Source organism: Gavialis gangeticus, unplaced genomic scaffold (genome assembly GCF_001723915.1).
Source record: "Gavialis gangeticus isolate Ggan-Ray unplaced genomic scaffold, GavGan_comp1, whole genome shotgun sequence".
NCBI lineage: Eukaryota > Metazoa > Chordata > Crocodylia > Gavialidae > Gavialis > Gavialis gangeticus.
Window position 1 is genome coordinate 11,490,391 of NW_017728993.1, and position 11,135 is coordinate 11,501,525.

Sequence of the window (11,135 nt, forward strand, 5' to 3'; positions counted from 1 at the left end):
TAATACTGAACATGACAGAATAGTTGTTTGGTTTACCAGGTTTACACATTTCACGTCAATAAATTAACCGCTTGCTGGCACTAGTAATTTTTGAGAGCTGTGTTTTATGCTATGTCTGTTTTGTATGCATGTAGTTGAATGTACCTACGGTCCAAAAACCATAATAAACTTTCACATCTGTGAAACTAACATTTCTTTGTGGATTATATGACTGGTATATTGTTGCACATACTGTACAATCTTACTTCATATGTATATTTTTGGATCAAAAATAGTATCGACTATTAGAATTGTTGGGGTGAGTGCCAAATGTGCCAAGTAGCAGGAGTGTCCTAATTATTCTGTAGAAAACAAATATACGAATATAAAGAAATGTTAAATGCCTTCAAAGGAAAGTTAAAGCATACTGTTCTTATATTTGTATTGCTTCATTTCCTTATTGTTTGAAAATGCGCTGTGCTTTGTTTCAGGGAGCGATGTAAACCCAAATACCTGAACAAAACTTCAGTACGCCCAGGCCTGAAGAACTGCGGTGATGTTAACTGTATTGGTCGAATACACACGTACCTGGAATTAATAGGAGCAATTAACTTTGGCTGTGGTAAAAAGATGATTTTACTTTTAATCTATTCAGGACTTTAGCCTTTATAAATGCTAATGTCTGTTTATAGGTTAGATAGTTTATACTTTTAGTTGAGGTGTAAAAATCAAGAGGGGGGGAAACCTCTTTTCAAAAGAATCTTTTTGTCTAAATTTACTCCTCTTGAAGGCCAGTCATTATTTATAAAGTTGATAAACTTTTGTTACTTAAACCTCAAGGCACTGTCATTCTCTGCAAGTGTTTTGGGGGCAGGGACTTTTTGCAAGTTTATGTAGGACTGCACCAAGTGGTTCTGACCTTTTTGGGCTTACACCTTTGCTGTAATATACATATCAATAGACTATTTGTTTTTGACTTGGAAATAATTGATAGATCTTCACAAAGAAAATAGGGTTTGGGGTTTTTTTTTTAATTTTTACTTTTAAGCTACCAAAATGCCTTCAGTCCTTAAATATAGATTCTGGTTATTTCTTGCCCTTTCTTATGAGTTAGGAGAAATATACCTTATTGAAATGATACTGTGTAAATTATATCTGTGGCTTACCTGATGATGGTTTAAGTGAAGTACAACATTTTGTGGGTGAACGTGATCCTTACTCCTCACCTTAGTTTGACAGTCTTTTTTTTGTGTGTGTGTGGAGGGCTCCCCTTCAGAAGTATAATACAATACATGTGTCATGGGATAGAATGTTTGATGTTGGAAAATATTAGAAAATGCACAAGTTAAAACTACCTTTTCCTCTTTAAGATTGGTCTCCTGAGACAGCGTTCTTTTGCCTGATCAAGCAAAGAGACTTTTAATTGTGATTTATATTCAGTGTGTTATATACCTTTACCAGAGAGAATTAATGACTAGATTCAAAGGTTACCGAAGCATGCTGTGTGTGTGTTTTTTGCATCCTTACAGAACAGGCTGTATATAATAGACCACAACCAGCTGATAAAACACGATCCAAAGAAGGCAAAGATACCACAGAAGCCTACCAATTAGCTCAGCGTCTGCAGTCTATGGTAAGTTAGAAATACAAAGCTACATGTGACAGTGTTAGGGTGTTTTTTGATTTCCACTTTCTATGCAAGGCATCTCTTTTTCTCTTGTGGAGTGTTGATTTGACTGTCTGAGCAGTAGTGTTGCTCTCTGAGAGAGAGATGCATGTGAAATACTGTTCTGTTATGCAGTTGGTTTCTAAAGTCCCTTATCTTTCCTGCAGGGAACCTTCAAAACCTGTGAAATTTGCAAACCTGCATTAGCTGGAAAATTATTGGAGTTTTCCATTGGCATGTTGTTAGGATGCCTAATTCATGTGCTGTATAAATTGACCACGTTTCTGTAATAATTTAGAGCTTTTACACTTATGACCAAGTATATATGAGATTTTAGAAATAACTTTATTTCTTCATTAAATAAAAAGGCTTGCAAGATATTTATGTAAAAATCGTATATTGCCATGGTTTTATATTGCTGTGCAGACAGCTTGTATATTTAATTCATTGGTAGAATAAAATTAAATCAAATCCCCTAACAATAAATGGAGCGCATGGGAAAAGAAATCCATAGCAGAGAGAGAGAGATTATCATATGCAAGGAATAGTAGTACCTTATATTGTCCACATCATTGTGTTACAACTGTGCTGCTGTCAGAATTAGGTAGGTTTTGTGGCTCTTTACTCAGATGTCACCCTGTATTTTTAAAAAGAAACATGGAAAATCCTTACTGATTTATTTCTTGACGTTTTGCCAAGCGTTGAGTATACTCCAAAGTAAAGAGCTTGTTATTCAGTGGGATTATTCTAATGTAGAACTGTACTTGAAACACTTATGAGACACTAAGTGGTGCGTTATTGTTTTATGGCTGGTTAAGTTCAGTAAAGGTCAATGTTTGGCAGAGCATAGCCTGATGCTTAACCTGGTGTTCGTTGGCTCGTTGCAGCGTACAAGACGACGGCGCGTGCGAGACCCTTGGGGAAACTGGTGTGATGCCAGGGATTTGGAAGGCCAGACTTTTGAGGTAACCCTTGTATTTTTTTAATTGTTCTGGTAGAGTTTAGTCTGAGACCAGATGGAATTTCATCAAACAGGATAGGAAACTACACTGGTGTAATAAACATTAAGATTACCTCATCTTGTGGAAGCAGTGGTTATGAAGTGGTATTGTGCCAATTCTTAGGTGGTTGGGCTGATAGCAATGACTGTACTTTTCTGTGTGAGGTGTTCATGCCACAAATGTGCACTGCCATACACTATGTTTGTGTTGTGACCTCACAGCATGCCACACACTTTTTCATTCTAGGATTTCATCAGTTTTGTTCTCAGTTGCTGAATAGTTGCTTTTCTTTTTGAGTCAGACTTGCTTTTTTTCTTTTTCTTTTTTATATCTTGTGCGGGTTTAAAAATATCAGCCATGTCTGAAGACCGTGGCTTTGTGTAATATCCTTTCATTGCAAACTGATATTAATATGTTGCACAAGAATGAGAGGGGTGGTGAGTGAGAAGCTGACCAGCTCTGCCCTTTTCCCTGGGCTTTTTTTAGCTTTAAGATAGGCTTTTATAGAAGGAAGGCTATGTGCTTTAACGTGGGGGAGAATCAACGCATTGGTGACATACCCAGGAGCCATCCGATTTATTTAGTCATTGACCCTGCCATTGAAAGACCAGGACTTCTTTTTTTATTACAGTGGATGCTTGTTAATAACATGATGGTGTCACCATATTATGTTCATAAGCAGCTGCTGGTGTTATAGGGAATGTCATCTGAACACATGGTAAGGAAAATGTTGCTAGCTAACAACCATTGCTCTTCACTGTTGGTGCAAGCAGATGTTGGCTGCAGCCTAGTAAGGCAAATCAGTTATAGGAGTGGGAGTAAAACTTAAGCCTTTTGGGTTTCCAGCCCTTTACTTATTCCCCTAGGTCAAGAATGTAGACAGACAGTTTAACTTTTAAGCAGCAGTGCTAATGCTAGCACCACCTTGAGTTGTCTTAAGATAGGGGTGGTGCTGGTCCATGAACCCACATGTCAGGATTGGGCCCTGGGGGCTTGGCACTGCTCCCTTCCCTTAAGATTGGGTTCCAAGGACCTGGTACCACTCCCTCCCACCCCCATGTACTGGGACTTTTCTCTAGAGGCTTGGCACTACCCTCTCCTGCTCCAGTGTGCTGAGATTGGGTCTAAGGCTCAGCAATACCCCTTCCTGTCCTTGGGAGTTTGGTGCCACCCCCTTCCTCCTGAGATTGGCTTCTGGGGGCCTGACACTGCCCCCTCCTGCCCCAGCATACTGGGATTGGGTCCTGGAAGTCTGATACTGCCCACACCTGACACTCTATGAAGTATTTAACTGTTCTACCAACATCATGCTGGGATCAGGCACCTAATTCAGCTTGCAGGGCCCAAGGCTCCCCGTGGAGCTGGACATTTGGCAGTGGGAGAGAGTGGTAACCAGTTTCCCACCACTGAACTTCCAGACATGTGGGGAGCCTTGTGGGCTGCATGGCACAAGCCCACAGGCCAATCTGGCCTGTGGACTGGTGGTTGAACACTCCTGTCTTAAGAGAGCCAAAACTCTAAGTTTTCCTGAGTTCAGGAGTACTTTCCAGTGCAGATGATACTAAAGTATTTAACTGTTCCTCAATATCAAAGCCAGTTTTAACTATATAGAGAAATGTCTCTTGTGCATGCATGCTCTTACTGAGCTAATCCTACAGTGAGTGCATAAACTACACGTTATCCAAGTCTTCCTGTGTTTAAAAGTATATTGTATTCAAGTTCAGAGTTTCTGAACTACTTTCTAACAGCTCAGGCTAGTTATAGATATTATTCTTATTGCAAGTTAAGCACGCAAAAAGTGCTTTACGATTGTAACAGGACAGACGTTCATGGAAAATAAAGTGCTTTAAAAATGGCAGATCCTGCTCTGAGTTAGCCCTGGATGGATGTGGTATTGGACTAAAGCGCTTTACATTAGAGCATTTTTGAACGTCTGTATCGCATCCCATCTTGAGTCAAGGTAGGTCACATTCCTCTGGCATCCCAGCGGTCCCTTGTTGGGTGGCTTGCTAGCTTTGGCCAGTACTCATCTGCTCCAGGCAAGCACTGGCGTAGCCCCACCTCCAGGCTGTCACAGAGAGGAGACAGAAAAACCTCCGTCTCCTCTTTGCACACCTGGGTGAGGGATGGGGGAACAGAGCACCTGTGCTATGTTGGCCCCTCTAGGTGGCTGGTTTTGGGGAAGGGGGAGGGCTTGTGCCAGGTCTGTGGGGCAAGAGGGCTGCCTTCCCTCATCCCCAGTTCCCAGCCCAGCTTTTTGCTGTGTTGGGTAGCCCTGTGCTGCAGCTGTCAAGAGGCTGGGGTGGGGTGGGAAGGGAGTCTGTGCTGCATGGGCCGCCCCCCCGCCCCCACTGATTGCTGACAGGGTGGCGGTGCTGGGGAGAGGGGCCACTCTGGCAGTCTTCTGGGAGGTGTGAGACCACCTCCTGAGATTGGCTTCTGGGGGCCTGACACTGCCCCCTCCTGCCCCAGCATACTGCTGGCCTCAGTCAGTATGGTCAGAAGGCTCTGGTTCCCCCTGCCCCCAACACTGAACAGCAAACCTGTTCAGTTTGCTCCCACTCTTATACCGCTTTAAGAAAAGTGCAATAGAATTTTTGCAAGGGGTTTTTTGAATGTCTGTACTTAGTCTAAATGTTTGAATGACTTTGAATGTCATATAAGACATAACATGGGAACCAAGAATTATCTTTGGACAGGCAAAATGTGAAAGTGTAATTTTTTTGCCCAGCTTATTATAGTGAAAACTGTTCTTATGACTTTAACTGTTATGTTTGCCTCGTGTATATATAAAACATGCCCGCTATTTGCTCAAACCTGGGTTAGATTAATCAATAGATGATAGGAAGCATGTATTGCATCTTCTGCTAGCTGAAGCTGTTCTAATGCCTCTGTTGCTGTTGTCACATGATATATGCTCTTTCAGTGTAGGTACAATAACAAAAGCTACAGACGTGGCATGGTGAGACTATTCTGTGTTTTGAGATACAGAAATGTGTTGAGCTAGCCTGGCAATCCTGACTGAGGCACTGTGTAATTAAGATTTTTTTTTTTTTTAGCATCTCTCTGCTGAAGAGCTAGCCAGAAGACGAGAGGAGGAGAAACTTAAACCTGCAAAGCCTTCTAAAGGATCAAGACAAATAAAAAGGTTTTTCTTTTTGGGTCTGTGTGTCTATAATACCCCTTTTGGATAAAAATAGTTTTAGTAAGCTTGCACACATTCCACAATTTAGGATGTAAATTATTACTGTGTATATAATAAAGTAATGGTTCTCAGCCTTTTTTAGACTTAAAGCACCTCTCCATAACATTTCTGAATTTAGCAGTACCCCAGATTTCAGGAGATGTGCAAGGCCAGGTCAGGAAGCCCATTAGGTTTATGTGACCCAGGATCTCGCAGCTCCCTGGGGTACTCAGGACCCCAGTTGAGACCCCCTGATATGAAGTCTGCTTTAGAGTCTAGATTTTTAAGGAAAATTTATGCTGCAAATATAAATTACAAAATTTGTCACATCATTCCTGTGTGGGAAATGAGGTTACAGTAACTAAACAGTCATTCAGGTGATGAGCAATTCCAGTAGTAAAAGAATTCAGATTATGCCAACCCATGTCAGGGAGGCAATAATATTTATATAAAGACAGTGCTGCTAACATTCCTGCCTTTTTTGAGATTTTCTTTCATTTTACAGTTCCTTTGATCCCTTTCAGCTGATACCTTGTTGTTTGTTCACTGCAGAAAAACAGGTATGTATATATTAAAGGAAAATTAAGAACATTTCTGCATTTACCTTAGCTATCTTTTATACTCATGATCACGTATATTGTTTCAGGAACCATTTCAGGTGAAAGTGGCTTCAGAAGCACTCCTAATAATGGACTTGGTAAGGATTTAGGATTGTTTACAATGAACTGTGGTGTACATTTTGGTATTTCCTAATTTTCTCCAGCTAGCTTCCTTCCCATTCCGTGCTAAAACCAATAGTTTGCTATTGAAGAAACTGGAAATTGCTGCAGGTCTTTTTACAGTTGTGTGTAGTGCTTTTGTAAATCATCTACCAGCCTGAGTGGCTGTTAGTGCCCACTCTGTTTTCAACTGAAGTCAGCTGATTCTGATCATTGACTTGCAATAAAAGCAGTGGCAAACCTTAGTCATATCCCTACTTCTCACAGTCTTCATCCTCTGTGCAGGCAGTGGCTGCAAAATAGACACCTCTTCAGCGTGTGCTGCATCCTTGGGATTGTTTTTCTGTTTGCCTTGTAATCTAGAAGTTTGATACTGGCATATTTTCTTTTATGCCAGCCAGTTCCGGTCTGCTCACTTATGACACAGTGTTTCTGTGTTTCAAAAGTGGTGATTTCTCCAAGTAGGAACATTGTGCATTGATAGATATGGTACAGCCTCATTATTACAGAGCACTCCTTACATAAACTTTCCCAATGGCAGGAACAAAGTTTTTCATTAGGACAAGCAAATTGCCTTTTGCCCTTATAGTGAACATCCTCTTCATTGATCTTTTTTTTTTTTTTCTCTCTCATGGGGTTGTATTGTATACAAAACACATGCATGCCTGAAAGATACCTTTACTTATTAGCTTTATATTACACTAGTCATTGTTCATTTTTTTTCTCAATCTTATTAAGCAACATATGTATTATAATTATAAAGAATATTTCATTATGAAAATCCAAGATAGGAGCCATTACTAAAAATGGTTAACAAGTATTATAAATAATGCTTTTTTATTGCATCTTCAGCACTCTCATGTTTCTATGGCAGAAGTAATAGGCTTGTTAGGAGGAAGATACTCTGAAGCTGATAGAATTGTTGAAGTAAGTTTTTATGGTATATTTATTTTTCATTTTATTAAAAGAATTGGTTAAATGTCTTTGTGTTTAGCAGTACCTGTCATTTTGCATCTATGCAGGAAGTAGCATCCCGCAGATTACTGAACTTAGTTTTAAAACAGATTTGAAATTCAGAAGTCAGTTATCGTAATCTTGAAATTACATGAATTTTTGAGGCAAGGATATTTTATGGTAATTTCTTTTATTGGACCAACTGTGTAGATGGGATAGCTATAATGTATATCAGAATGTCTTGCATTCAGAATCTTATCTTCTATCCCATTTATACAGTTGGTGCAATAAACAATATCACTCTAAGAAACCCTTGCCTCTTGTATAATTTCTGGATCTTTATGGCTACATCACTCTTATGCTTCTTTGCATTTTTAATTAATTTACAGAATACCTAGTTGTCTTTTTTCCTCCTCTTCCCTAAGAAATCTAGTGCTTAACACTGATTGGATTTAAATTTGCCTCTTGTTCCCGTTTATACATATGAAGATGTTGTTTACAGATTTGTGCAGCTGAACCATGCAATAGCCTAAGTACAGGACTACAGTGTGAGATGGATCCAGTATCTCAAACGCAGGCTTCAGAAACGTTGGCTGTTAGAGGATACAGTGTTATTGGGTGGTATCACTCTCACCCTGCCTTTGACCCTAATCCTTCAATCCGAGATATTGATACTCAAGCTAAATACCAGGTAGGTTTTCTGTGTGTATTTTAAAATGTATCTATTATTTAATATGCATCAATACAATAATGGACATAGCTTGCATATTTGGAAATTGTTTGGGTTGTAAACGGGTCTGTGGCTTTCAGGGCACTAGGATTATTCATTTAATTGAAGATGAGTAATGAAATGAGGGTAAATACAGGCTACATTTCTACATACGCATTATTTAATCAGTCTGCCAGATTTTTAAGGATATACCAGTGCTCCTACCTGAGAGAGAGAGAGAGAGAGAAGGAGAGAGAGGGGGCAGCCAACCATCTGTCCTCTGGATCATGGTGTATGCATACAGTCTAGCTAGGTGCCTGATGAATCTGCTTGTACACAGTCCTGCAACCATCACACCGAGACCTTTTGACACGTATGCTGAGGCAAGTGTGTGGAGGAATGGAGCCTGTCCAAGACTTACCATCTCCCCTTCAGATCATTGAGATAGCATCCGAAGGCCAGACCAAGTCCAGATGTTCGGTGCCTCAATGGTTGTAGCTTCTGCCCGAGAGCAACAGATAAGAAAAGAACTGTTGCTGACTGCCTGGTGCCTCAGCGATGGCATGTTTCTGTCAAGGTGATGTCCCTTAGCCTTTCTCCAACCTAGGAGTTACCCACAAGGCAATGAAGGCTAGGGTTTTGAGGCACCCTGTACTCACCTTGGTCTGGAGGTTGCAACATTATGGTATTTTATAGGACCTACCTACCCCACCGTGAGTGTTGCCACCAGGCCTTCCATTCAGTTTACAGTCAGACCCATGCTGTATGTGTGTGTCTAAATAAATAAAGTATTTATACTGCATTTAGAAAGTATTAAGTAGTCATTTTATTTATTTTTTTCCCTTTTTTATTTAGAGTTATTTCTCCAGAGGTGGTGCGATGTTCATTGGAATGATTATAAGTCCTTATAACAGAAATAATCCACTTCCATATTCCCAAATTACTTGTCTTGTTATTAGTGATGAGATTAGTTCAGATGGCTCCTATCGTAAGTATCTGAACCTATGCCCCTTTCTCCAGGTCTCTTAATGCTTTTGGTTTTAACATTGTATACATTTAAACTAGGGCTTGAAGTCCCTTTGATGTTTGAAGCTAGCAAATTTTCCAGATAATGGAAACCATTTAAATTATTAATTTTTTTTGTAATCTTAATTTTCATGTAAAAATGAATAGTTCAGTGCCTTTGTGGATGTGCAGAAACCTACCAAACGTAAATAGGTGTAGAGTTGTCTTCCCGACTTTGCATACTGACATCTTTAAGGGAAATGGATCGTCTACTTGGACACTTCCTGAGTACTCTGGGCAGAGTGTGGATCACTTGGTGATTCTTGATTACTCTGCTGACAGTCTCACTTGGCACAGTCCTGCCACCTTGACTTTTTTTTGAGACTTGGAGTTAAAGTACTTGTTTAGGTTGCTTGGCCTCAGTAATTCTCTTCTGTTTCTCAGGTGATTCTGTAGATAGCTTCACGTGGCAGATTGGTACAGGAAGCAATAACCTTCATCCAAAGTGTTGTTTGCTGGCCTTTTGGAAGTTTAAATATAAGCAATTTACAGAATGTTAACAATGGAGATGGAAATCCCAAACATAGATGGTTATTTTAAAGAAAAAACGACTCGTGTTAATTTAAAAATCACAAAATGTGGTACATAATATATTTTTGAAGTAATTTACAGAACTTCAGTGACTGATTCCACGTGGGTCAGTGAAAGTTCTCTAATAACTGGATGTTCTGTTTTCCACGTTTAACTCTGCTTGTAGCCTCTGTAAAGCAGGGAAAACAATTTCATTTCAAAGCCAATGAACAGAAATTGGAGATCCTCATCCATCATAAGTGTTTTAATTATGGGTTATCTTACTATTGAAAATCCACTTTGCACTGGTTTGAACATTTTTCATATCTGCAGTATTTTCAGATAGTAAATTGTAATAGTTGTCTTTTATCTTTCAAGGTGTTGACAGAAAGCAGGTGAATCAGATCATTATATTCTTATGGTTTTGAGAAGACTTGTATTTAATGACTTTTTCTTTGAAATTTACCTTCTTTTCTTTTGGACACGTGGCCTACTAATAAGTTTCCTCCATTCTCTATAGGTCACTACCTTAATTTACTCATCTTTTACATATACCCTCACTGATCTGAATATATACTTTAAAACTTAATTGTTTCTTCTGGATATTTTTAAAGGCATCATATTTCTGGTGCCTTTAAAGATATCAAGACCCATCCCTCCTAAATTTAGAGTAGTGTCACTATACTGACAATCTTACACAGCAAAAGAAACTAAATGTTGATGGTTTGGGGTTTGTGGGTTTTTTTTTTTTTTTTTTGGTTTAATACTCTCTATATATGCCACTGAGACACTGGCAAAGGTATAAGAAATATGACTTAAGTATGGGAAACTGGCAATTTAAATTATAAAGCTTACTTAGTTTTGCAGTTTTCCTTTCTCAGAAGTTTTCATTTTGTCCGTCTGTGTGGCAAGATTTAATTCAAAATAAAATATATTTGTTATAATCCATAAGTGTTCATTTTTCTGCTGAACTTGAATTTGGAGACTAAACTATTTCTTGATGTCTCTAACTTTTTAGTAGTTGCAGCAACAAGCCTAAGTAAAGAATGGACAGTCAAAAGAAAGAATATTGCTTCTAGGTTTAAACAGAGTGGTAGATGTAAAAGAAAAAAATGAAAGTCTTATTTTAATGGATTACAGGTCTCCCCTACAAGTTTGAAATACAGCAGATGTTGGATGAACCTCAGTGGGAATTAGTGTTCGAAAAAACAAGATGGATAATCGAAAAATACCGGCTCTCACATAGGTGTGTGACTGATGATAACAGAGGTGCTCAACTTACTGTCCACAGGCCAAACATAGCCCACGGAGCCTTGGATTCCAGCCTGCAGGGCTCCCGACACCTTAG

The 11,135-nt window shown here is 39.3% G+C and overlaps 1 protein-coding gene across 2 annotated transcripts in view; it reads left to right on the top strand.

Moving 5' to 3' along the window:
* The window catches only part of MYSM1 (Myb like, SWIRM and MPN domains 1), a 32,892-nt gene that overhangs the window by 13,180 nt on the left and 8,577 nt on the right, over positions 1-11,135 (top strand). For both annotated transcript variants that reach the window (XM_019501220.1, XM_019501221.1), the window contains exons 9-18: positions 471-601; positions 1,509-1,612; positions 2,533-2,610; positions 5,706-5,794; positions 6,336-6,390; positions 6,477-6,527; positions 7,402-7,476; positions 8,006-8,194; positions 9,068-9,200; positions 10,928-11,033. In XM_019501220.1, the coding sequence (XP_019356765.1) occupies positions 471-601; positions 1,509-1,612; positions 2,533-2,610; positions 5,706-5,794; positions 6,336-6,390; positions 6,477-6,527; positions 7,402-7,476; positions 8,006-8,194; positions 9,068-9,200; positions 10,928-11,033 (1,011 nt within the window). The remainder of the gene's footprint in view (positions 1-470; positions 602-1,508; positions 1,613-2,532; positions 2,611-5,705; positions 5,795-6,335; positions 6,391-6,476; positions 6,528-7,401; positions 7,477-8,005; positions 8,195-9,067; positions 9,201-10,927; positions 11,034-11,135) is intronic.